The sequence below is a fragment of the Antennarius striatus genome, chromosome 16 (genome assembly GCF_040054535.1).
Source record: "Antennarius striatus isolate MH-2024 chromosome 16, ASM4005453v1, whole genome shotgun sequence".
Taxonomy (NCBI): Eukaryota; Metazoa; Chordata; class Actinopteri; order Lophiiformes; family Antennariidae; genus Antennarius; species Antennarius striatus.
In genome coordinates, this window is record NC_090791.1 from 6,922,827 (window position 1) to 6,949,480 (window position 26,654).

Here is a 26,654-nt window from a genome sequence, read left to right on the forward strand (position 1 = left end):
TAGTCCAATAGGCCTGCGTAATAATAATAATAATAATCAATTGTATTTTTCTCCAGTGACGTTTACCAAATATTAAAATTGTGTTTTCTTTTACTTCTATTTTACCAATCAACTTAAAAAGGAATATTACACTTTAGTAAGAAGGTCTGTGTCTGTAGAGATTTTTTTCTTAATAGTTGTCAGAGACTAAAAATTACAATCTGAGCCAATCAGTGGCAAAACAAAAACAAAAAAACACCTCTAGGGGACAGAGCAATGAAGCTGTCCACAAGTACTTGACTGCAGCAAAAGCTGTCAGCGTCACAGCTCTGTACTGCGCTTCAATGATTAGTCATTTATACACTAAAACTTGTTAGCTCACACAATACTGGAATTCCACTGTATGGAGCCTTGCAGCAAACCAGGGAAGGTCTTTATTCACAGTGGTAGTAACTATAAAACAAATGTAAAGCATGCACATGCTCTTCAGTATTTTCAGAAGCATGTAGGAGCAGATGGATAAACACTGGCACTACTTTACATGTGTTAGTTAAGATAATTAACCCCGGCTAAAAAACTTTCACGCATCAACTGCACACAATGTCAGGAGAATCGGGTTGTCCTGTCACACATGTAGAGATTGCTCATGTCAGGCCTGTTCTCACCTAATGAAAAAGCTCTATTTGGTTTGGGTCAGGAGTGGTAGCGCCTGGACAGGACTTCTCCTTAATGATGGCTGCATTGTTTGTACCACATTACCACTCTAAAGCCTACAGTGCTGCAGAGTTTTTGCTCAAAGGCCCCTTTAAACAACTGGATATCTAATCAGAGCAGCGCCTCTAAGGCTTAAAAATTAAAATGATTCAAAGACAAAATCAGATCGTTACAGAGAAAAGACAAACAAATCAATCAGGTGCAGTATTCACAAGTTACAGCCAATAATTTTTTTGGTTGTTTGTTTTCTTGTCTTCTCAATGTCATTGAGTCGCTCACTCTGTCTCTCTTACTCCACCCAAACAGTCAAGACAGATGGCCGCTCAGTATGAGTCTAGGGTTCTGCTCAAGGTTTCTGCCTGTTAAAGGAAGGTTTCCCTTGCCTCTGTCACTAAAATGCTGGCTCATGTGGAACAAGTTGTATTCTATAAGAGCAGGTCTGTCCCTTCTCTACCTTGAAAGTGCCTTGAGACAACTTGTTATGATATGGTGCTAAATTAATGTATTGGGATCAGCACACAGTTTACACATTATTAGCATGGCTTATAAATGTTTCCATGTGTGTGTTTATAATACACATTACCAAATACATGGACGAACTTCTCTTTTCTTTCCTCACCCTGTCCCATTGTCTCTCCTTGTTGAGTAGAATGATGACAAGCTTGGGGTGCATCTGGTATCCATCCTCGCTGAACGACAGATTACGCCCCTCAAACGTCACATTCATCAGGTACCTGGAAAGGGAAACATCACAGAGACAGAGACTCATTGAGGCAAGTATCACTTCCTGTCAGTGGCAGCTTGTAAAAGTTTTACTTCTCTATACATCTATATTGTTTGCTGTCCAGTGATTAATATCCGAAACACTTACGTTACATTGTGCATAAATTTGTGATTGAAGCTTTCACATATTTACTTCACCTTTACATTGTAGAGAAACACGTAAGCTCAGGTGATCATCATCACATCAAAACAATATGAAACCACAGCTCGAACATCTTCTGTCACAGGTCACAGGGTTGTTGGAGCCTATCCCAGTTGGCTTGGGGCATGAAGCAGGGTACACTCCGGGCACAATGCCAGTGCACCGCATAGCCACAAACTCACACCAACGTGCCATTTGAGACCAGCCAATTCAACTGAGGTGAATGTTTTTTGGAGGTATGAGGAAGCTGGTAAACCCGGAGAGAACCCGGGAAGAACGTAAAAACTAGATTCGGGAACAACCGTGCTGTGAAGTGACAGCGCTACCGACTGCACCACTATTCTGCAGTTAATTAACTACAGTAATCCCTCACACATTTGCGTATCAACATGCATGATTTCACCTTATCGCAGATTTTTAGTAGGTAGTAACGTGATACCGTACACGCATTCTACTGCCTGACGGCGCTACATTCCGTGAGTCTAGGGATTGCAGCCCACTTCCGTGAGACACAAAAGTGCTTTAAACAGTTGATAAGAGTGTGGGAAAAGGAAATACAGTACAGATAAAAGGTGGCTTAATGGGGAGGGTTAATAAACATTTAATTTACCGTAAATAATAAAATAAATAATTTGCTATATACTGGAATTTCATTTTTGTGGGTGGTTCCTGGAGCGCATTAACCGCGAGTAATGAGGGATCGCTGTATTTTAAACTTACGTGAATGAACAAAGTGCATTTGTTTTTCAAAATACATCAACCCTTCACAGCTGATATTAGCTTAGCAATTATAGTTGGTAATGGGAAAATGTTGGTTCACCCTTTAAAGACAGAGTGACCAGTTTTTAACTTCATATTTTTTATTCAATTGACAAATCACAAAGTCAGTCCTGGAGAGAAGGACAAAGACATTTGGTACAAACATGACTCATACAATGTGTAACAAAAGCGCTAAAAAATACAACAGTTTGTCAGATGTGAGTGTGTGTGTGTGTGTGTGTGTGAGAGAGAAAGAGAGAGAGAACGAGACAGAGAGCGAGAGAAAGAGAGAGAAAGAGAGAGCGAGAGAGAGAGAGAGAGAGAGAGAAAGAGAGAGCGAGAGAGAGCGAGAGAGAGAGAGCGAGAGAGAGAGAGAGAGAGAGAAAGAAAGAGAGAGCGAGAGAGAGCGAGAGAGAGAGAGCGAGAGAGAGAGAGAGAGAGAAAGAGAGAGCGAGAGAGAGCGAGAGAGAGAGAGAGAGTAAACCGTAATGTTTGTCAGGTGAACTCTAATCACTTCACTGTCATCCCACACACACACACACACACACACACACACACACACACACACACACACACACACACGCTTACGTGTAATCGTTTAACCCTTTTGCTCCTTCACTGCTGAGTCTTTCTCTTCCTAACTTTCTGACTGTTTCCATGGCAACACTACCTCCATGCACAACATACAGGATATATGTACTGTAAATGAAGGTTCATATGTTTGTCTGTCTGTCTGCCTGTCCATCCGTCAGTCCATACAGCCATCCATCCATCCATCCATCCATCCATCCATCCATCCATCCATCCATCCATCAATCTATCTGGAGCCCTGATTTCTTCTATTTCCTGTATTAAATATTGATATTGTGATGGAGGTTGTGATGAGCGGACTCATCAGTATCTCATGCAGCCCCATGTGTCCAGCTAACCGCCCCGTCCTGTAGAGACTTGGCAGCAATACAAAGTGCACAGAATCTGCTGCATAAATCATAAGCCATTTAGAAAATGACTTGACGCTGTGGCCCCCTTTTAATCGTCACTGAGCGAACTATTGTTTCGTGCAACAATGCCTTTGTGTGTCTCTGCGTGTGTGTGCATCCTGCACACGTTGACAGAGCTAAACACAAGCATATGTGTGTTTCCATGGCACCCACAACTGCTGTGACTTCCAAGCCAATCTCCTGTGTTACTATGGTGACCGTAATCTCACAGAGGGTGGGAGTGAGACAGCGAGAGAGAGAGTGAGAGGTGGGATTCAAAGAAGAAGAGGGAGGGGATGGGACATATTACTACTCTGTTGCAGTGCTCTTTCCCCCATCACGCTGTGATTTCTGTTTTCCAAAAGCCGCTTTCATGTTCCATCCATGTGACCGCGTCTGCTCTGCGTCATTTCCTCTGAACTTCCAGCATCACAGCCATTAAAGCTGGACATGACGATATGTCTGACATCCTTCTTGGCAAAGGAAACAGGGTGTACTTTGTTATTATTGGTCATTAAAATTCACACCTTTGTTATGCAAAGGTACAGATCACTTTTCTAGGGGCTTGGAATATCAGCTCTTTCATGTGTGTACATTCATGTGAGTGTACACACACACACACACACACACACACACACACACACACACACACACACACACACACGTCTGTGATGTGAAAATTAAGAGACCACTTCAATTCACTTTTCGGAAATCAGCATCTCCACCTGTTTAACAGCCATTCCACCTTAGTGTCTGTTCAATACCAACACAAGCACACCTTATTCTACTTAAGAGGGTACTGTACAGGTGAACACCTGAACCAAATCAGGTTTGACTAGCACAAGTATAAAAACCACTGCTGTGGTCTCCACTATCCTCTTCCAGTAGGACCAGCGGATGTCAAAAACAGTGATAATAGTAATTGATATAAAAAATAACTACTGACTGGGGATGCTTTAGCAAGGCTAAAATGGGGCAGATTCGTCTTTGCAAAAGACGCAAGAATCAAGCCATGTACAAAGTTGTCCTTGAAGAAAATTTGCTTCCTTCTCGCTGACAATGTTCCCCAACTCTGACGGCTGGTTTCTCCTGCAGGACAATGTTCCTTCCATACAGCTAGGTCAGCCAAGGTGTCGATGGAGGACCGCTAGATCAAGACCCTGTTGTGGCCAGTCCAATCACCAGACCTGAACCCCATTGAACTCCTCTGGAATGTGATCAAGAGGAAGACGGATAGATGCATAAAACTTGTCATAAAAAACTTGGTTTATCCAACCAAATATTGATTTCCGAACTCTTCCTAAGTTAAAGCATTAGCATCCACACCTATATATTTGAATAAGCTCATCTAAAAACCTCACGCTGTCACCTTCCAGCATCTACCTGGAAGTTCAGGCCGCTAGCCAAGTTAGCTCTGGTCTTCACATTTGTCCATGTCTCTAACTTACGGAGCCTTTTTGGCTTCGTCAAACATAGTGGTTTATATTCTTTGATTGTGACGGATTGTGACGATGCTTTATTCACTAGGATTGAACTCAGAAAGCCAGTGTCTACCCAGATGGCCAGACCGTAACGCCAAAGTGGCCTACGTCTTCGCATTTGTCCGTCCCACACACACGGAGACGTTATGGCTTTGTCGGACACAGCGGTTTGTTTTCTTGTGACAGGGAAGAAAAAAAAGAAAACAAAGTCTGATATTATTGTTTTATCGTGGAATTTCCACAGGCTCCCGATAGTTATGATGTTTAACAATAAATATTAACTTTTTTTTGTTTGCTTATTTGAGGTCTGAGCACAATGCATCTTTTTCGTTATTTTGACCATTTGTAATTTTCTGCAAATAGATACTATACATATAAACTTTTTTGGGAATATGGGCGAAATGTTGGCAGTAGTTTAAAGACTGTCAAAAATAATGATTACTTTACTCAAACACAGACCAATAGATTGTAAAATTAGAAAAACATGGTCTCTTAATTTTTTCCAGACACCCCCCCCCAAAAAAAAAAACCCGCACACACAAACAAACTCAGCAATGAGTGAGGTGCATACTGCACAACACCAGAAACCATCCAGCTCGGTGATGTTAGGTCACCTTAACAGCTGTCCTCAACAGAAAGGCAAGTAAACATGAACACAACCTTACACTCCCTCCATGTCTGTTCTAAAGTCACTACCCTATGCATGTCAGGGTATTTATTGTTGTAAACCTTACTAAACCTCCTGCTTTATACCCAGTTGATCCCATTTTTTAGCTGTATAGATCACCCGAGACTGGACCAGAGACGATGAAGCCAACAGACAAACCTAAAACATACCTTTTAATAGCTTTCATCTTTGATGTAAATCAGATTGTAAATCAGACCAAGCCAGACAAACACACACACGCACACGCACATGCACACGCACGTACACAAACACACCACGCTAACTCCATGCTCTGACACAGATACGTTTTAGCACATGTTCTGGTGTGAATAATGGAAGAGATGAGTTAAATATTGATAAGTCATTTTTAATAAATTAACCCTGACATGAATTAGTCATGAATTACACTCCTTTGCAATTACTGTGGTGCAATGCACTTAGTGGATTTTCAAAGGATGAAACTATATGGATAATGATAACATGCCCCATATGGCACGCTGGTGCACTCAGCTACTGTAGCTTTGCTGGCTACACACTGGGGATACAGGGTGTGAATGTGTCTGAGGTGTGTTCGGATTTGTTGCATGTGCATGTGTGTACACATGGATGTATCGAAGGCTAATTGTGTGTTCAGGCATAGGAACTAATTGTGTAAATATCATAAATTTTGCTAATGGGAAATACGCTGATGTGAGAAGATGAAGGCGAATGGCAAGGCAGCAAAGAGAGGTTAAGTATGTATATCTTTTTGATTTATTTTTGAGACATGAAACAATATATTTTATTAAAACTAATCACAATGAAACACAAGTAAAAATTGAGTAAAAATTGTTAACATTGAACAGAGTGAGGTCTCTGCATCCCTGTAGCTGATAAAACACTAGAGGCAACAGTCTTCCTTGGTTACATTTTCAACTTCTGAGAATTTTGGAATAAAACTTCAAAAGCTTGAAGAAACAAACTTACCTTAGAAGAATCAAAAGTTACAATAGCCTAAGGAAGAAGAAATCAGGATGAATGAGTAATGGGCAGCGAAAGAGAGAAAATAATTTAATAACAAAAATAGAGGGAGAAACGATTATGTGGAATAAAATAAAACTACACAAAAGCAGAGAATTGAAAAAACCTGGTAGGGTAAAAGGAGAGTTAGTGACAGACACAGATGAAAAGATATGGGAGGAGAATGAGTGATGAAGGAGGAACAAAGAGGCGGTGGAGAGCAGCATATCCTAACAGGTGCAGTACCTCTATAACGCCTCCCACTGGCCATTACCATTACAGACTGGCACAAACTCACGCCTCAGTTAGATAGGTTCAAAAAGGCTGCTACAGCGTCTGCTGCACACGCGCTACGCAATGTACAAACACCAACAAACACACATGATCCAGTGAAAACCTCAGCCAGGCCACAGAAGTTCAAAAATGTCCACAGAGCTTAAAAGCACTTGACACCTTTCCAACTCCGAGCTCATTTGGAACCTGTCCACGTCTGGCAAGGTCAGCGCCACTGTTGTCAAACTCATGATTTTCACACTGTTGTGTATTGCTCAGCAGCGGCCTCTCTCCCCCCTCACCGAGTCTTTTGCTCTCTGTGCTCTGCTCCCTTCTCCCTCTTTGTGCTATCTTCATTTGTCAGGCTCATACTGTAGCATTAGCTGGAATGTCACAGTGCTGGCTACAGTGGACTTAATTTACTTAGCAGAGTGACATGTCCTTCTGTTGTGGTATTCAATGCAGCTCTGAGGGCTGGACAAGGAAATGCTAGGCAGAGAGGGATCGGCACAATGTATGGCTTTGTACCTCAAGTGAGTTACCGTAACCATACATCTATTCTTCATCACTCAGCAGTAGAATAAAATTTAACCTAGAGATAATCCACCAGCTTGCTGACCCTTCTGTAATCTCCAAACTTGAAAAAACAAACACAATCCTAGAAGAATGAACACAAGCCTCGATTAAGACGCGGGGCTGTTTTCATCTTCAACAGATTCAGATGTAGGGGTCCCCTATAGTTTTACAGATCATTTGAGTTTCATGAGCTAATATCTATGCTTTTGAGCACAGCTATTACATGCCATTGGTTCCTATGACTTTAATGTGATTCTACTTGATTTCTTATTCATGGGTATTTATAAATGATGTTCAGGTTCATTGGAGAGTGCAAAAAACAAAAGATTTTAAGCTCAATAAAAGCGCTTTTTGAAGTTGTTGCTTCCCTTTCCTCCCATCTATGATCTATTCATCCATTGATTCACTTTATAGTTAACCAACCAGACAGCGCAAGATCTCTCCACGTGACCAAGCAGTGAGATAAGCCAGCCATTCACTCAGATCCTGTTATATAGACTGTAGTCCAAATGCTAATCTCTTGATTGAACACTTGAAGACAAAGGTTATCAGCAAACAAATTTAGTTAAGGCGGTAAGGGGCAAAGGATCTTAGAAGCGCTCCCAACTGATCTAATCAACAACACAGCTAAGTTGATTATAAAACTGCAGGTCTGCAGCGCAGACAATAGCTGAGGAGGAGCAGAGGAGTGGCGTGGAAAGGAGGAGACAAGAGCAAGAAAGGACAGAGAAGAACATGACAGAGAGCAGCAGAGGATGTGCCAGGAGAGACTGGAGTTGAAAACAGGGAACAAGGGAATTGCATTCTGGGACAACAGCAGGTCCCGTAAAGTCCACTATTATCTCAGAACAGTGAGAAGTAGTACAACAACTACGAGGCCACAGAAAGGAATGAAGAAGCAGACGGGGGATGAAATGGCATCTAAAGTGTGTAGTGGAAGAGACAACAAAGCTTTGTTGCTTTAGATGCAGTTCAGCTTAGAGCATCAGCGGGAAAATTATAGAGGTGAGCATGTTTCTCCAGGTGGCCCCTGTTTTTTTCTTGCTGCTGTATGGTTCTTTGTAGAAGACATCCTTTTGGGACAAATGTGAGTTAAATCAATAGTGAAACTAGGGGGAAAAAGAATAGAAGGACACACATACATACTGTATACACGCACACATCTGGCCTTCATTCTTCTCTTTAGCACAATAAAACTACACATAACAACATGGATACAACTGCAGAGAGCCGACATTGCCCCTGAATATAATACTGAGTTATGGAGCGCAGCACGACAGGGGCGAGTGTTTGTCGACTGAGACACCATTGGGACCAATTAAGCAGCACGCAAAGCAAAGTGCCACCGAACGCGGCGCTTCAAAGCCAGTTCAAAAGGCCTGCTGCTGAGATGGACAGCTTAGGGGGCGGGGTTACATTTTCCTAAGGAGGGGATGTGTGGGCATGTGTGCAGGGTATTATTATCATTATCACATGGAAGGGAGGATGGTCACAGGATGTAATGGGATAAAGGTGCCTGTATAATTTCAGGATGCTACTGTCAGTCTTACACCAAACAAACCAAAGCACCGCTTCTGAGTGCTGCATCTAACGTTCATGCATCCAATAAATCACCGTCATATTAATTTGGGGTCATTAGGGTAATGGCACACAAATGAGTGTAATCAAATGAGTTCACATCAGAGATGTTTGACCTCCATACTTTGTTATACATCGTACACTACAGACTCAGCTTTCATACATCAGTAAGGGAAAGGTCTAAAATGAAGAGGGACTTATTTTAAGTCCACAGAGTAACAGAATGGCGATTTATATTCAGGCAGTACCAGCATGTGATGACGCTCAACAGGAAGTTAAATGTTAAATGGCACTCAAAAAACTCATATATGCACACTTGTCTTTGTATTTAGCAGCAATATGTGTTCAGGTGAAGACATGAATCAACTTGCAGAGTACAGCTGGAGCAGAGTATCACCTAAGCTAACCAATTCAATCGCCAAATGGATCGCGATGGGCTGAGGTCCATTAATATTGTTGAAGACCTGTGGCATTATCCAAATTGCCTCAGGTGACCCACCATACCAGCCAACCTCCAGGGGAAATGTTGTCTCCAAAATGAAATTGGAAAATGCAATCCAAAGCCCAGGTTTTCGCACGATATTAGGCAAATGATTAAACATGAAAAAACACGCTAACAAGCGAATAACCCAGCAGGACATCCCAGCTCCATCTACACGTACCTGAGCACTTCATTAGGATTGCCTGAGATGGGAGTCTTCTTGTCAGGAGCTCCGTGGCACTCAGACTTCAGTAGGGTGTGAGGTCCACGGTCCATCATCATGGTGGAGGTTGCCATTGTGATAATCGCCACGCCATCGCGAACGCGGGCTTCTAGGCCATAGTCCCATTCATCATAGGACACTGAAAGCAGGCCTGGGTGGACAAAGAGTAAAGAGGACATTCAGAAAAGGTATGAGAAGAAGAAAGATGTCAGTGAAAGGGACGGACGCCGTAAAAATAGAAATGTAAGTGGAGTGACAAATTAGAGAGAGACAGATGGGGAAAAAGGGATAATACTGTAAGGGTTTAGAGTGTATGTTTTGAACACAATCCAAAAGACTGAACACACACTACAGGATGACTCAGAAACTCCATCCTGCCTGACTAAGCATCTATCACCTTGCTTTGTTTGTCCAGCTGTCTGTCTAAAGCGCAGTCTGTGTCTGTTTGTTGACCTTTGCTCTGTCTGTATGCCTGTTTATCTGTCTTTCTGTCTGCTTGTCTCCTGTTGGCTTTTGAAAAATCTGTCTGTTTATGAACAGTCATTTGTAGACCTCTCTGTCTCCATTCTCATCATTCCCGGTAGTCTTCCAAGCATCCATCAGGTGGGATGCCTATCCCTTCTCCTCAGCCTCACTACCGTCTCGCTCTGCTTGTGGCTGTGATTATTAGTAGTGAGCAGATGGACGATATATATCTTCAAACTCACACAAGTGTGAGATGATTGGTGAAAGGCGCAAATCACACTGGCTTACTTGTATACTGTATACGATAAAAAATGTTGTCAACATTTCTTTTGATCACATTTTGTTCTATTATGGAGAACGAGTCAGAAGGAGTCAGTGTACCATGAAACTTAGGCTATTACGCATAAATTAAAACACATTTGACATTTAGATAATGAATTTCATTGATAATAAACTGGCATTATTTATGATATGATTAACTCATGGCAGATTGTAGCCATTAATTGATGACACAGTGCATGAAGCCTAGGATTGAGCCTAGCATATAATCTTTATCACGTTTTAATCACCAATCATTTAGCTCTCTTGTTCGTGCCATCAGGGATCATCAGGTTGGAGCTTATAGGTGGGATCCAGCTCAGGACTGTAACCACTGCGAAATATACGTGATGCACTTAGGGTTGAAAGCTTTACAATAATAACAAACAAAGCTGAGGGGAATGGATTTAGTCACCCGACAATTCAACTGTGGAAAACCTTCCAGATCAAACTTAAGGTCAGCTCTCAGCAATGAATGCCCCTATGACATCTGAAAATGGCCAGTAACTGATATTTCTGTTCAGGAAGCAGTGGTGGCTTCAGGTCAGACAACACGGTCTGCCTTCAAGTCAATTCATCTGGCTATCTGTCTCTCTGTCTGCCTTTTAATCTGCCCCTTTCTATGTCCATCAGTTAGTCGGTATCTGTCTGACAGAGTATGACCACATGTCATCCAGTCCACTATCATGTCAGTGGGCAGAAATAGACAGTCACCCTGGCAACTGCTTTCCTCAAGGGGCCTAAAGCACTGACAGCTCCGGCCCTCCAGGACCACATCTAATGTCACACACTGTTGACACTCTCTCACCACTCATTCACTCCCATCACTTGCTACTTCTGGGCACTTCACTTTCATTACTTTATTGGAATGAATCTTTCACAGGAAGATGAATGTATGTAGGTCTCGGTGGCATGTATGTGCGGTCATGTAATATATTTTTGTCTATATTTAGAGCCCTGTTGTGCGTATCTTCATGCATCTCTCAAGGCAAGCTTAAATGTCACACCAAAGACATGACAATTGGATATATTACAGTTGAGGTTTGTTTCTTAGCCTGTGCCTGCCTACAAACTCTGTCCAAAGGCAAAAATGTGTTGTCATAGATACATATACAAAGAAATTCACTGAGGTTGCATAGAGACAGAGCAGACGAATTGATTGGAGAACGAAACTGCAAAAGTACTTATCACAGGATATTTTTAGACAAGGCTTATAATTGCCTGTGACGTCAAAATCGGGTGGTCATGTAGTTAGGCTGTACAGCACCTAACTACGTAACCTGATTTGAAAAATTATAGGCAGAAAAGTTGCAACTAAGAAAGAGAAAGGAAGCTTAGAGTGGTGGGGAAGAAAGGGGGACAGTGTAAGCACATAAAAATAGTCAGACAGCAGACACAAAGATAAAGAAGCAACAAAAAACAAGGAGCAGTGAGTAAAGAGAGTCAGGGGAGGATGAAATTGTGAGAAAGGAGACACAGAGAAGCAAGGAAAAGGAGGAAAGGGAAGTTAGAAGAAGGGTAGGAGAAGATGGTTCCCCAGAGCGCCACTTAAGGAAGGCATAAGCGGAATTACCCATGAGTATTAGAGCCTCACCATTATACATGCAAATTATTATGTGTGACATGTAAGCTAATGCACCTTACAGCTAGGGTGCACCTTCTGCTGAACCCTGAACTGCAGAAGTTACCCAGAGCACACACCATCACGCCATCAACCACGTGCTGTGCTGTGGTGTCATTTCGCACTGTGCTGGATCACAAGTTCGTAGGATTGACTGCCACTACAAGCTTCATGTGGTTTTCATGATAGTGAGGTTCAAGTTCTCCCCCCTCACCGAGTCTTATGCTCTCTGTGCTCTGCTCCCTTCTCCCTCTTTGCTTGAGTTCCACAGCAAAATTCCTCGCACTTCACTGTTTTGTGTTTGAAGAGTAAAATCATGGTTGTCTTTTAATCAGGACGGTGTTCAGTAAGCGGCAAAGAGGTTTATTAACAGATGAGAATAGTGTTTTTGAGTATGAAAGAGTCATCCTCAAATGGCTCAGACACTCATAGGCAAAGATGGCTGGAGGTTCACCACTTTGTGAAAATCTTGTATGGAAAATAGTTCAAACAGTTCAAGAATAATGTTACAAAAAATTTTAGGATTTCTTAAAGACTTAATATCGTCAATGAATTCTGAGAATCTGAAGAGATATCCAAAGGTGAGGAGCAAATATGAAAACCGAAAAAATAAATAAATATGAAAACTGAAAAACAGTTGTGACCTTCAGAAGTCAGAAGTCACTGCATTAAAAAAGATTGTATGAGGCATTTACCACTCTGGATCAGGAACACTTTCGAAAACTTGTCAGTAAACACATTTTGCTGTTGCATCACTAAATGCAGGTTTCGACCAAATCAAATGAAAGTAAGTACACTTGTTATTTCGGAATAACACCACCAAGTTTCTGTTCATCCTAGACTATTGGTAAACATTTTGGTCCTCTGCCATATGAGGTACACACAACCACAGTATATATAGCCATACTTTCCTCATGCAAATCAAACCATGAACCACTCACACTGTCCACAGACATCACAGAAAAAAGGTCCAAGACACTCTGGCAAACACCCATAGACTTGGAAACACACCCTTAACTCCCATTTACAATAAATCATCCATGGTTGCCAATAAGAGAGCAGAGGTAAAAAGTTTAACTTATGATGCTTGAAAGGCACAGCGATCCCAGGCTCCGCTTGGCAACCATTTCCCCGAAACTGCTGAGGCAAGGTTGTGGTGTAATGTCTCCTGGTTATTGTAAATCAACGAGCCAAACACCAACAAGCTATCAGGCTCATGTGTTGACCATAAATACACTACCTGCTCTCAAGTTTACCATCCTGTGGAAAGTAAAATGGACTGAAGTTGTGGAAAGTTCCTTCTTGGTGGAAACAGTACACATTTTGTTTCCACTAAGAGATGGCCTCAGTCAAACTGACATGGTTACATGAGGCAGTCTGACAGGTATGATTAGGATGAGAGGTTAATACACTCAAATGCGGACATCAATTTGGTTTCATATGCATCCCTCAAAGGTAACAATGGGCCCCAGTGGTTTCATATGATGGCAGACGTGGTGGAGGCAAGTTCCTTCACTTCTTATCTGGCTGCTATAAATCTTCATATACTTAAAATGAGCAAAATACAAATTCAAAGGCTCTGCTTTCCTTTAATAGTGTTCATACTGTCATCCCATTGGTTTTTGCTAACAGGCATCTGTATAAGAAAAGAGTAAAACAACAGCAGCAGAGTATGGTTAGCCTTATAACCAAAAATTCATTCTTGAGTGACAGAATAAAGTGATTTACAAAGTACTCCATTCATCTCTCCTGATCCTACAGAAATTGTAATCATTGCATTTACCTGTGGGGAACTCTGCAGGCACCACAACAGTGTCTCCGGCCACCAACGAGGGCACTATCCATGTGTATCCATAGCCAGTGATCCCAACAGAGTGGGCCACCTCAAAGATGGTGTTGGCCTCTTCCTTTGTGCAGTAGAGAAGAATGACAGGGCTTTGGAGCTTCTTTAGCTGGTTTTGGATCTTTGAATCTCCATCATCTACAGACATGTCCAGCAGTAAAACCTCCTCCAGTTCCCAACCCACAAAGCTGTTCTCGATGGTGCTGCGGATCTGGATAGGACAGAGGAAGTGGAGGCAGAGCGTGAGGCAACAGTACGGTTATTATCTCTAATAAGTTATTTCAGAGTTTTACACTCATACAATGACTGATAAAAATTCTGTGATTGTTATTATTGGATTCATATCAAACACGGAACAACAAACTCAACAAACTGTCCAATCAGCATCTTGAACTGTTCTGTGTTTAATTACATGTATTTGAATAGAAAACATGAAGGGCTGCAATATTTTTAATCTGATATAAAAATAATAGAGGACAATAACTTTTCTACTCTGCATCATCTTGCCTTTAGGTCCTGATTATTTGTGCACATTGTCCCAGCTGAGTCCAGTTACCTTAGTGACAAAGTCCTGGTAACCTGGGTAGTATGTGGTGACAATGGAGAAGATGTACCAGTCGTATTCCTCCATGATGTTTAGTATGACTGAAGCCTGCTGCTCGATGGAGGGGCCGAACTGAAAGAACATGGAGTCGTCATCCTGAACAGGACAAAAACACACACAGGAACAAAGGCTGTGAATGGTGATGTAACAATATTGGCCTGGACTTTAATTTAGTCGGCTTCACACACAGAGGAGAAGAGATTCTACTAAATCAATGGCAGCGGTTTGTAACATTATTGTGGGAACATTAATTTAACGGCTTTTATTCTCTCGCTCACACAGGAGAAAGACAAGAGGACACCAGCGTGCTTGTAATGATACTGGTCATGACTTTCATTAGTCGCCTTTATGACTCTCTTAATGAGTTTGTACATGGGGGCGACTGGGGCAAATTCTGGGAACTCAAAGGTGCTGTCCTCAATCTCATTGATCATTTTCAGAAAATTGCCTTCGTAAACCTCTGGTGGAACTTCGCAGTCCCAACGATGTACATGGAAATTCATAGTTGTAAGTCAATGGATGCTACAAATGGCAATCATCTGCCCCAAACATGCTGTACATAAAGCGTTCAGTGACTAAATTCCCTCACTTGAATTTCTAAATGTGAACAATAGAGAATGCAAGTTAAACCAAACATGAGGACATTAGGAGATGAGCATCATTCACAGACTGATATCCAAGCCTGAATGTAGTCACCAGTGTTAAAACAGAATACTGAGATGGACAGAAGAAGAGGAGGAGGTGAGATTTTCAAGTCTAGACAGGACTTTCAGTCATGTAGCATGAGCTTCTGTGTTACTGTGCCTGGGTGACTCAGCTTGTGAGCCCAACTCCTGCTAACACTAGCTGGTGTGTTTATGTTGTTGGATGTTCATATTTTTCATGTAGGAAATGACATGAATGACAACATGTGTCAGTGCATTTCATCTTCCATTATGGACTGTGTACAGAAAAAATTCAGTCAGGACCGGCAGGCAGGGTGTTGAAATGCACTGGTTTCTTGGTAGTTCTATGTTTCACTCGACATCAAAGGCTAACCTGCCCGTCCCCAGGGATGCACATGGCTTGATCCCTTATCTTGTTTCTGCATTAATTGGATCAGCTGTACCATTGAGGTGGCACGCTGAGAGGCAAAAAGAGTAAGTGAAGTACTTTCTGAATGCTTCAAATAAGGACTTTAATTTGCTGCATCCATGAGGCTAATACAATGTCATTATCATCCTTTGCTATGAGAGAAAAAAATCATGTGCATTCAAATGATGCACACACACTGATGCTGTACTATCGTTTCTCAGCCAACTTGAATCCATTTGCTTCTCAACTTTCTATCTTTTCTCTGTCTCTTTCCCTCTCATGCTTCATCCATCTCTATATGTCTCTCCTCCAGCTCTGCTGTCCCATTTATACCAGTAGAATTATTACTGCAAGGGCACAGTTATAATTGAATTTCCAGATTCGCGCACTTGCGCTGCCTACTTTATCGTCCACACAGCATCCCCCTTATTTCCTATGGCTTCTTCTCTCTATCTCTTCTTCTCTCATCTTAAGAGCAGTATTAATGTACTGTCCAAAGCATTGGGTCTGCAGAATTTTTATTAGCCTTTGAGAAAAATACATGTTAAGAGAAGAATAAGACAGATGCAGAGGAAAGCACAGAGGCTGGGTGAGAGATACAGTAGTTTTAAAAAAAATCACTGGGGGGAGCAGGTCGAATGATAAGAAACCATGAATAAAATGAAGTGCTACAAAACACCACTTCATTTACAGCAACAATAATTAGGGTCTAGCCACATTATCACCTCTGTTGGCACAAGGTGATCGATTTGTGAGTATTAAAATTCCCAGAGGGGATTGTGAAGCCAGTGAGTCAGTGAGCCAGAAGAAGGAAGCCAGCCAGCGAGGCTTAGAAATACGCAGTTGAGCCAGTCTTCTCTCTAGACCCACGGCTGACGTCGGAGCTGGCTACTGTACATGGACAACAATACACTACAACACACAATGGAGCAGGATGAATGGCTGGTGGAGACAGGGGACAGCGATGGAGAGATATTGCTGGAGACCGAAAAAGAGCAGATAAAACTGTAGAGGAGGGAACAGACAAGAGGACAGAGAAAAACAGAGGGAAATTAAAGGGAAAGGGATGAGGTGAACCAGAATAAAGGATAGAGATGTAGGAGAAGCTCATGGGATGAAGCTAAGATTTGAAGCCTCCAGAGGGGCACAGACAGAGGACGGTGTGGCGACAAAAGGATGAATAAATAAGAGGACAGGCTGGCAGACGGCTGTGATCCTGTACGGAGTGAATCCGTGGTTAAGAGGCAGGAATCCAGGAGTCAGTGAAGGAGCAGCAAACGGAGAGTGTGTGTGTGTGTGTGTGTGTGTGTGTGTGTGTGTGTGTGTGTGTGTGTGTGTGTGTGTGTGTGTACGTGTGTGTGTGTGTGTGTGTGTGTGTGTGTGTGTGTGTGTGTGTGTGTGTGTGTGTGTGTGTGTGTGTGTGTGTGTACGTGTGTGTGTGTGTGTGTGTGTGTGTATGTGTGTGTGCTTGTTGAACTTTCAACTCTACAGTGTTTGAGGGCCGGTTTCGAAACGTGGATAATTTACAGCCGGAAAAACACCGAACCTAAATTTTCTCCCCAGGTGCCGCAAGGGCTACTCGTCATGAGATGGGACAAACATGGAAAACACATCCCACTACATGATACTGTACATCTGTAGTGTGAGTGCTACATACCAGAATTGCACAAAGAAATAAGGATTAATCTTAATTGATTCCTAATGAATAACAATTAACATGTTTCATTGTCCAGATTAATAGGAATCATAAAAATACTTTGGCACACCTAGATTTTTCCTTTATTTTTGCAGGTATGAGTCTGCAGGTCCATTGTTGTTGCAGCTGCCTCATGCATTTGTGTGTTTCTACGTGAGTTTGTAGTCTGTGGTTGGTCTTGGTCTGCAAGAGTTGGCCCATTTGCCCCATAGCCTCCAAATGAGTGCACTCACACACTCCTGGAGTAGTTATTTGACTTCAGAGAGGAGAGCGCGAGTCAATAACTCAGGTATTTCAATTACACACACAGGGGCACATCAGTGACTACAAAAGAAATAGACCCACTTCCAATCTTCCTCTGGAATATGCAGACACTGATACACACAAATCTGAATTGCTTTAAGCACAGACACTGAAATGCTCACGCACCTATACAGACATCTATAAGCATTAAGGTAAGTGAGAACACACACATTATTGCATTCAAAAACCCAACCTCACAAGAAAAACACACTAAAATGACAAATCCGCAATTCATTCTAAACCCATACCAGGGGTGATGACACACACATGTGCTCACACACACACTCATACAAGAAATAACAGCACGATAAAACAAAACGAGGCAGGCTGCTAAACTGCTAAGTGTGTTGTAAAGTGATCACACAAAGCAACAAGAAGGGGAACCTGGGCACACACTTCACAGGTACATACACACATTCACACTTACACTTCCATTCTGTACATGCTGAGTTTAAATATAAGCACAGGAAACACTGCAACATAAAACAACACACAGAGCCGCAGAAACATGACGGACTGAGCTATAACACAGGAGAATGACTCCATTCTGTTCGTGTCTCCTGACATGATGGATTAGCAGTGAAGAAAAACACCAAACAGAATGAAAAATAAAGCATAAATTTAAGTTTGAATTTTATTAATGGATACTTACCTGTCAGTCAGATATTTGTTGTTTTTGACCAGTCTTTCAGTATGAATACTTGTTGTATGTTTCAGAGTTTTTAAAATTTTGGATTAAATAAGTGTTCTCACTTTAACACGAGAGACCAAACGTGTGCAGTAGATAAATAAAAAGCCTGTAGTGAGGAGTCAGATTGAGTCTAAATTTGGTTTCATTTCAATTTTGACACCTACGTCTAAAAAAAATCATCTCACAGAGAACCACATTATGTTTCATTGTGGCTTATCGAGAGCAAAAATAGGATATCCAATTATTCCTAAAAATTCGTCTTTGACATGTGTAAATTAATTGGCTCCTGAATTAACTTCTGTTTTCACAATTGTTCTGTGGAAGTTATTATCTCGCTGCTTTTTTTAGCGTCACTGCAGCTTGATAATTGATAAAGCACACTTCTGCGTTTCGGAACTTGTATAATCATCCTTTTATCCTATTTGGATTAGGTAATAGAGTTGATCTCTTTTTTACATTACTGTAGTTTATACTGCTCCAATAAATACACTGAGTGGCAAAACCAATTAATCTCAACAGCATTCATTGTTTTGGTTTTGTTTTGTGTATTTTGTGATTGAATCCTACTTATCTTTTGTAATTAATTCTAAAGTGGACTTTACTGATACAAAAAACAAGTTAATTTCACTTGATTAAAAACAGTTAGAGAAAATTATGTGCAATTTGATTTCTAAAGACTGTCCTCTCTGCACATGTGCAGATGCATGCCACCCCTTTGTTCTGGAGTGGACGACATTTTTTATTTTTATAGTAAAAGTTTGGCAGCATGTGGAAGCGACGGGTAGCCCTGTTGCCTCTGAGCAAGACGGTTCTGGCTTCCTGTCCCAGCCTGGGAAGGCATGGGTTTCCTCCTGGTGACCTGGCTTCTTCCAATAGTACTTTTAATGTCAGTGCCTCTATAATGTCCGGATATGAGAAAATTTCCAATGTAACAAGCACATTGCAGGTTAAAAAAATGCATAAAATAAAATGAATTAAATAAACCATATCTTTAATGTTCTAAAGGAATCTCGTTGGTGATTTTAAATGACTGTATGTGATTGCTTGTACTGAAATGCAAGCAATCGCAACAGACAACATGAAAACTAGAACAGGTTCTTCAATTCTTGTTGGCACAGAAGAAAAAGCAATGATATCAAAGGCAGAGAAACAAAATGTGCTGGAAAGGGAGAACAGATCGGGTTTGCCGCTGAAAGTTTGTGGCGATGCAAAATTTTATGTGCTAAAATCAAGCGTGTGTGTGTGTGTGTGTGTGTGTGTGTGTGTGTGTGTGTGTGTGTGTGTGTGAGAGAGAGAGAGAGAGAGGGAGAAGGAGGGAGGGACCAGAAGGCAGGAAGAAAGAGGGATAAGCTGGCCTTCACTTGAATATTGTGAATTTAAGACAGTGGAGATAAAACACACATGCACACGAACACACACACACACACACTTTCATTTCTGATGAAATCTGTGAGCACAAGCCGCCGACATGCGCTGAAATTACGTATTGATGACAAGCCCTCCCCTCTGCTCTGATTCCATTCCTATCTGTCCCTTGTTCACTCTGTCTCTTCACACACTCACACACACTTATCATCCCTACCTAAATTAAACCTCCTCACACTGCCTATTTCATCCAGCCGCTACTTCGCTCTTGTCGAGCCTCATCATCACATTTCTTATCATGGTAGCCTACTTATCTTTAATCAAGCACATACAAGCTTAATTAGCTTGCAAATTTGTCAGACCATCATCTAATTAACAATGACCTTATTCTGACTACTTTTGGAGCCGTAATTAAAAAAAGGCACAGGTCTTCGTTACAATATTTGACTTACTTTGATTTAATATGATTTTAATTGGAATGTGGCTGTCCTGACAGTCACCACATCTTTCAAGGTGGAAAATAAAGGGTTTGTAAATTAAACAGAAGAAAAGAAAAAGCAGGAAACAGCTAATTAAACTGGTGAAGACACATGATTCTGAAAAGTGTGTTACTTGACATGTTGACATGATCAGCGAGGAACGGAAGCTAATACCACTTAACGCTCAGACAGAAGCAGGAGGAACACAAACGCACAGATCGTTGGTTTCGCTCTGGCCCATTTCTGCTCTAAGTTTAGCAGACAACCCTCTGAGGGCTTCTGCAGGCTGATGCTTTCCTACTTCTACTCCTGTTTGTCCCCTGGTCCTTGTAGAATGGTGATAGTTCCTTCTGTGTGTCTCTGTGTAGGGCCGGGTTACGCTAAGGAGACTAAATAGGATAGCTGGAGGGAAGGGTGAGTACAAAATATAGTGTGATGTACTCTGGCTTTCATATTTGCCTCATGTTAAGCTGGGTGAAGGTAAGAGATAAATGTGTGATGGTCATTTCTGAACAAATACCAGCCACAGTAAGGTACCGTCGAGTTGGTATAGTACCCAATCATATATTTTTTAGGTACTTTATCTCTATAACATTAAAAATGTACATCACCGAATATGGTGTAACACTAAAATTCCTTCAAAATAGGATGCTGTTCAAAGAAAAGATGGAAAACCTTTCTTGTTCTGCCCACTTTACTCAACCTAGAGAAGTTGATGGAATGCAAAGACAGCAGAGGACCAAAAGAATAAATGTCAAAAGGATCATTAATATGAAAATGGAGAGAACGGAAATGTAGGGTCTGTTATTCCTTATCTAAAGAACGAGGAACACACATTTCACATATCTTTTGTGTTGTTGCGTTTGCTTATTGTGCAATCGTTCTCAGTACACAGTGTGTAATTGGCATACGACTGGTTTCATACTCACATTTTACACATAGCATCGTGTTAACACACTGAACAGCGTGAGGCTTCGCGAACTGTCACCATAACATTTATGAGAGTGAAGAAACCCAGAGTTCTCCATTATCACTGTAACAGTGGAGTCAAAGAAGTCAACAGAGATGAATGTAAAGTTTCATTGTACACTGAAGTTATTGTGTAGCCGTGATAATGTTAGCTGGGGCTAATGCAGGAAACTTGAATTCAGGGTAACAACTTCTACTATAATGTATTGTAATAATAGTATACCTTTCAAAAAACACTCATCAGTTTTAACTTGAGCTGTAAAATATTGGCATTCCCGAATAACTGCCCTGCTTGTTCACATTCAACAAACGTCTTACTTTGGATGTTACTCCTTTGTGTCACTTCCACACAAAAGAGCATTTCATTTGCTGAGTGCATTTTGTGGATGAAAGGAAAAGTTGTATAAAAGGTTAAGTACAAAAATAGACAAAAACACATCTGTTAAATGAGGTTAAAAAGCGAAATGGACATTTTGAAAAAATTAATAAAGTCTGAATGTCACTTGTGTTGTTTAAGTGGAATGAATGCTCTGATGAAGATGAAGATATGTCATTTGAAGCATGCCTTTGTCTTAAAAACTAAACAGTATGAACAAGCTGCTTCATGCCATATCTGCAGCTTCCTCAGTCAGTGATGATACTGACAGTTACAGGGGGTTCATTTTAAAGACAGTCAGCTGGAAACACTAAAAAAAGTCCGCCGCTGTCAACTTTTCCTAATAATTCATAGAGGTAACATGAGCTTGATTAGATACCGCTGATTAAATCTGCCACAAATTCTGACAACAAAATAAACTGTTCTTGTTTAGAATTAATGAACTAAAAAAGTTACGAAAAATTTCAGGTGGTAAATCTTCCAGTGTTAGCCTCATCATAAGTGTAGTAGGTGTCACTTGGGTTAGCACTCATTAGCATTCAGTTACTTCATACCCTAGAAAAAGATATTGACCCTTAAGTCTCATCTATCTTTAATTTTACATGACTGAACTACAAGAGATTTTTTTCCTGTCTTTCATTCACACGTCCACCTGTGTTTGCATCATTTAATAAAACAATTAAAAAGTGAATGAAGTTGTGGACTATTTGTTTGTCAGTGATTGTATTTGGTGACATATATTTCACTGCAACCTGCTATTAGCCTTGTTGTGTTGTTTGGTTTAGTGGAGCCATTTTCTTCCATTTTTATAATTAGATGTGACTCTCATTAGCAGCCTTCTTCATTCAAATGTGCCAAACACACTAACAAACAGATCTGGGATGATTCACTCTTTGTCAATAGAGCTCTTTAACTCATCCTTTGTTGTTTGTTGTTTACATCTTTTTCACGTTGCTATATAAATTACAGAAATTTAAAGAAAATCACAACGTGAATTTTTTTCAGTACGGTACAGCTTTCATCATTAAGTCACCCAAGCTAACTTTCAACTTCAACAATTTGATACATATGATAAATATTAATGTGGTACACCCAAAATTGTGAGACCACAGTTGTATCTATTTGTTTTGAATTGATTTATATTCATTTATTTAACGTTCATATTTAAAGAAATGTAGTTAGTGTAGCCAGCGGAATGTGGAACCTTTGTCACGGGAGCAGGTGTACCCTGGGTTGTTTAAGGTGGGATCCTTCTCCCACATTTCAGATGTAACCTGAATGACAAAGCAAGCAGTCCGTTTCTTCATTACTGCTACTTTTCATCTGTGCTTCACAGGTTCATATTTTGTTAATGTGGTACCATACTCTGGGACCCGTAACATTAACATGCTGACATTTTGACATGTTTGCAACTGTTCTTGTCTGTTCTACAAAGAAATACACTTTCTAACACAACACAATTTTAGATAAAGAATATTACATCATCCATCTTTAACCACAACCTCCTACGCATACCTACCCTCACCTTAAGTAAACTACAGGGTATGAACATCTTTTTGAAACATGAAATGTGAAGTTATCTTGTCAGCATGAGTCATAAGAAGCAGGTAATTATTGGTTATGCTATTGTTTGAAAAGGACTCAGATTGTGCCCACTGACTGTCTATTAAAATGACTTATTGGATAAAATGAAGCAACAGGAATAGGTTTTTAATCTGTTTTATAGAAACATAGAGCAATACCAGACCACAAAGACTAAATCAAAGTTATAGATATTTCTTTCCACAAAGAAACAAAGTTTCACTGCACAAATGTAGGACCCAGATGGAAAACTTCCCCTGAAGTCACCAAAATTCCATCCCAAACAAGGGAAGAATGGGAAAATTCATCTTTGAGCATTTTGTAAAGCTGTCAGACCCCCAGCCTCAGAATACGATTCTTTATACTTCTCACAAAGAGTTTTACATTTCTGACAGTGGATAGGAGTTGGGATGACCTTTTTCACCATCTTTTGCAGACGGGAATGAAAGAAAGGTGACAGCTAGTCAAGTTGGATGGAGGAGAAAGAAATGGAATGAGGGAGGGATGAAGGGACAGTGAGGTCCTCACGACGGATGTCATTAGCCCATTTATTTCTCCTCTACTAGAAGTCTGTCGTCTACGATCTATTCCACTCCTGTCAAATCTGCGGATTTCAATCTCCTGCTCCAGGTTGCTCCCAGCCCTCCATCTCTCTGTCGATGATCACCTGCCCTCTTTCAATCTCTCTCTCCCTCTTACTGTCACTCCCTTTTTTGACAACCTCAGAATTTCCCTCTCCCTTTTACCATAACCTGCCTTGTTATGTATGTCTCAGCAGTCTCCGTCCATTGCCCTCTTCCTCCTTCCTTCTTCTTTCCCACTATAAGGCATCCCATCATGCACCTGAGTAAAAGTTCTGTTTCCAGTCATAGTCCTAAACCACCAACGTGTGATTCTCAACACTTCGCACTGTGAATGCTGACGTCTGTCTCACACACACAAACACACACAATCTCATTTGTCATGAATCCACTCTCAAGGTTTCATCGCCTCACCTCACCCGCAATTTTACAGTCCATCTACATCTATATATGCTAAAGAACAAAGCAAAGACCATAACCAGCATTTACCCCACACTCAGCCGAGGAAATGGACTGAAATGTGCAATCACCTGAACCTCACAGGGAGGAGGAGGAAGAGCGAGGGGTGAGGACAAAGAGAGCGCAAAGGGAAATAGAGTGAGAGTGCACTTGATATGTGGGACTGTGTTCTTTTCCTGGCAACATGATAAAGGCTCACTCTCTGTCACTGTCAGGTGCGAGACCACCCTCTCTATCTCACTCCACCCGCCTCCTCCAGCCCCTCCTCGCCTCTCCGATCCCATCCTTCCCAAAGCAAAGACTGCGCTCTCCATCTCACTCCTCTTTTATCTCCACTGCTCTCCCCCCTTCCCTTCATTTCACATTTACATTTCAGGCATTTAGCCCACACTATCATCCACAGCGAGTTAACAAGTGCAGCTGCAGAATAAGCCTCTAGTCTCAGTTCTTCAGCACCTCCAGAAGTGTAGGTCCAAAGGTTTCCTGCTGTAGCAGCTCAATGACAGATGTAACAAATGCTCAGTATTACTGGAATGAAAAGAATTCAATTACTAGGTGGCTCATGATAGCATGAAAACCTAGAAATGTCTCTGTGTATACAGCCTCGCAGTCGCCTCAATCCTCTCATCTCAGTTAAAAGGCCCGTTTTGCTCAATTCATTTTGTGTGTATTTATGCACATTTTTAGAGGGATAAAAAATTTGAACAAAAAGAACAATAAGAACAGGAATGGTTGAGGGTAGTGTCAAGCGAGGTGGGCCAGTGTGTAAGAACAAACTGGAGAAGAAAGAAATTTAATGTGGAAAAGTGGAAAAATTCTCCGCCTACATGTCTAGATGTACCGAACAGAGTGCATCTTTACCGCTGCTTTTGCCACATTAACAAACCCTCCTCCCATCATCAACATTGAACCTTTTGACTCTTCACTGTCGCTTGTGGATTTATTAATACCAACTTTAAAAAAGGCACGACAGCGTACGAATTGGTGTAAATGCTATACAGTGCGCCCTTGTTACTCGCAGTTAATGTGTTCCAGGAACAACACGCAAGTAAGAGATCTGCACAACAAAACATGTTGGAAATGGTTTTAGACAATGATCCAATCTGCATGCAGCTCTTCTCCCACCTCCAATCCTTTTTCCCTGACTAACCAATCCTGTTTTTGCAGCATAAACCTGGGCACAGGCTCTTAAAACGCATCCGCTCCTCCTCTGACACTAACACTCAGAGTAACCTCCTCATAACGTCACCCTTAAGATCTTTTCATGGTTGGTGCTTGTGGTTGCTGGTGTCCGTGTGTTCCAACGTGTGTGTTTGTCTTCATTAAAAAGAAAGTGGACTCAGCGAAGCTTTAAATAAGACAACAGAGCAGAGAGTTACACAACAGATGTGACTTTGTTTAACTTCAGGACAGATGGAGTCAAAACTTATGCAAGACTTATGAATACTTCAGACTGCAGAGCCCAAGGATTCACACACTTTCCCCTACATCATCACCATCGTATCACAACTTTCTCTCCTTTATTAAACCGTGCTTTATTGGCATCACCTCAAATGAAGTTCAAATCCCACAATCTTCCGATGCGTCCACATGCTAGTGAAAATGTCGCTACAGAAAAGTCGTTCTGCCATCACAAAGCTAGTCTCATCCTGAGCACCACCATGATTTACTTCAGTTCAAATACTCCAGTTTGACAAAGCATTATTATATTTCCTCTATAATTATTATTGCTCGAGTGTGACTCTTACTGGCTGCTCTCTTCATTCAAAACTGTCAAACCCATGAAAAAAAAGTTTGAGCATGATTAATTCTTTCCAAATAAAGTCATTTGTTGAAAATTCCTGGATTCTATCCTATAAATGTATAAATCACAGAGAATAAAATATTGCAATGTCAGTTTTTCCAGCATTGTGATCCCTAGTCTCGACTATGTTCTGAGGCAATGCACTTGATATTTTCTCCTTTATCTAACACTATTTAGCCCTGGTACTATTTTCGGTTAATTTAAAGCTGATTTTTTTTTTAAACAGATTGAAGTCAAAAACTACATAAAGTAGAAATAACTTTTTTTTTATGCACATGTCTATTGGTCTGGGAAAGGGAGGGATTCTTATTCATGGAATGTGGTGCAAAACCAAACATTAGATTCAAGTCATCATATAAAAACTCAAAAGTAAATTGTGTAACTGAACATGAGAATATCACATTCCTACACTTTCTTCTTCTCTGCCTCTCAAATATATCATTCATACATACCACACACACACACACGCACACACACACACACACACGCACACACACACACACACACACACACACACACACACACACGTTTGCGACCAGTCCTCTATTTCCCTGCTGCCATGGCAGCATCATCTGTGGCTGCCAAAGCTTTTCAACCACAACAATATCTAAATGGCACACAGTGGTCCATTAGAGTCATCAAGCTGTTAATCCAACAACCGGCAACTTTCAGCCTGACAATTAGGCACATTAACACACACACACTTTCCTCTCTTCTTCCCCTCCCCCTCTCCCTTTTCCCTTGACGCCACGGCCAACCTTCCAACAGCGGCCCACAATCATCGTCACGA

At 41.2% G+C, this 26,654-nt stretch overlaps 1 protein-coding gene across 1 annotated transcript in view; it reads right to left on the minus strand.

Annotated features, from left to right (window-relative positions):
- The window catches only part of grin2ba (glutamate receptor, ionotropic, N-methyl D-aspartate 2B, genome duplicate a), a 77,635-nt gene that overhangs the window by 25,774 nt on the left and 25,207 nt on the right, over nt 1–26,654 (minus strand). Inside the window, exons 2-5 of the mRNA XM_068336843.1 lie at nt 14,439–14,582; nt 13,823–14,093; nt 9,594–9,786; nt 1,313–1,427 (exon numbers count right to left, since the gene is read on the minus strand). Coding sequence (XP_068192944.1) covers nt 1,313–1,427; nt 9,594–9,786; nt 13,823–14,093; nt 14,439–14,582 — 723 coding nt within the window. The remainder of the gene's footprint in view (nt 1–1,312; nt 1,428–9,593; nt 9,787–13,822; nt 14,094–14,438; nt 14,583–26,654) is intronic.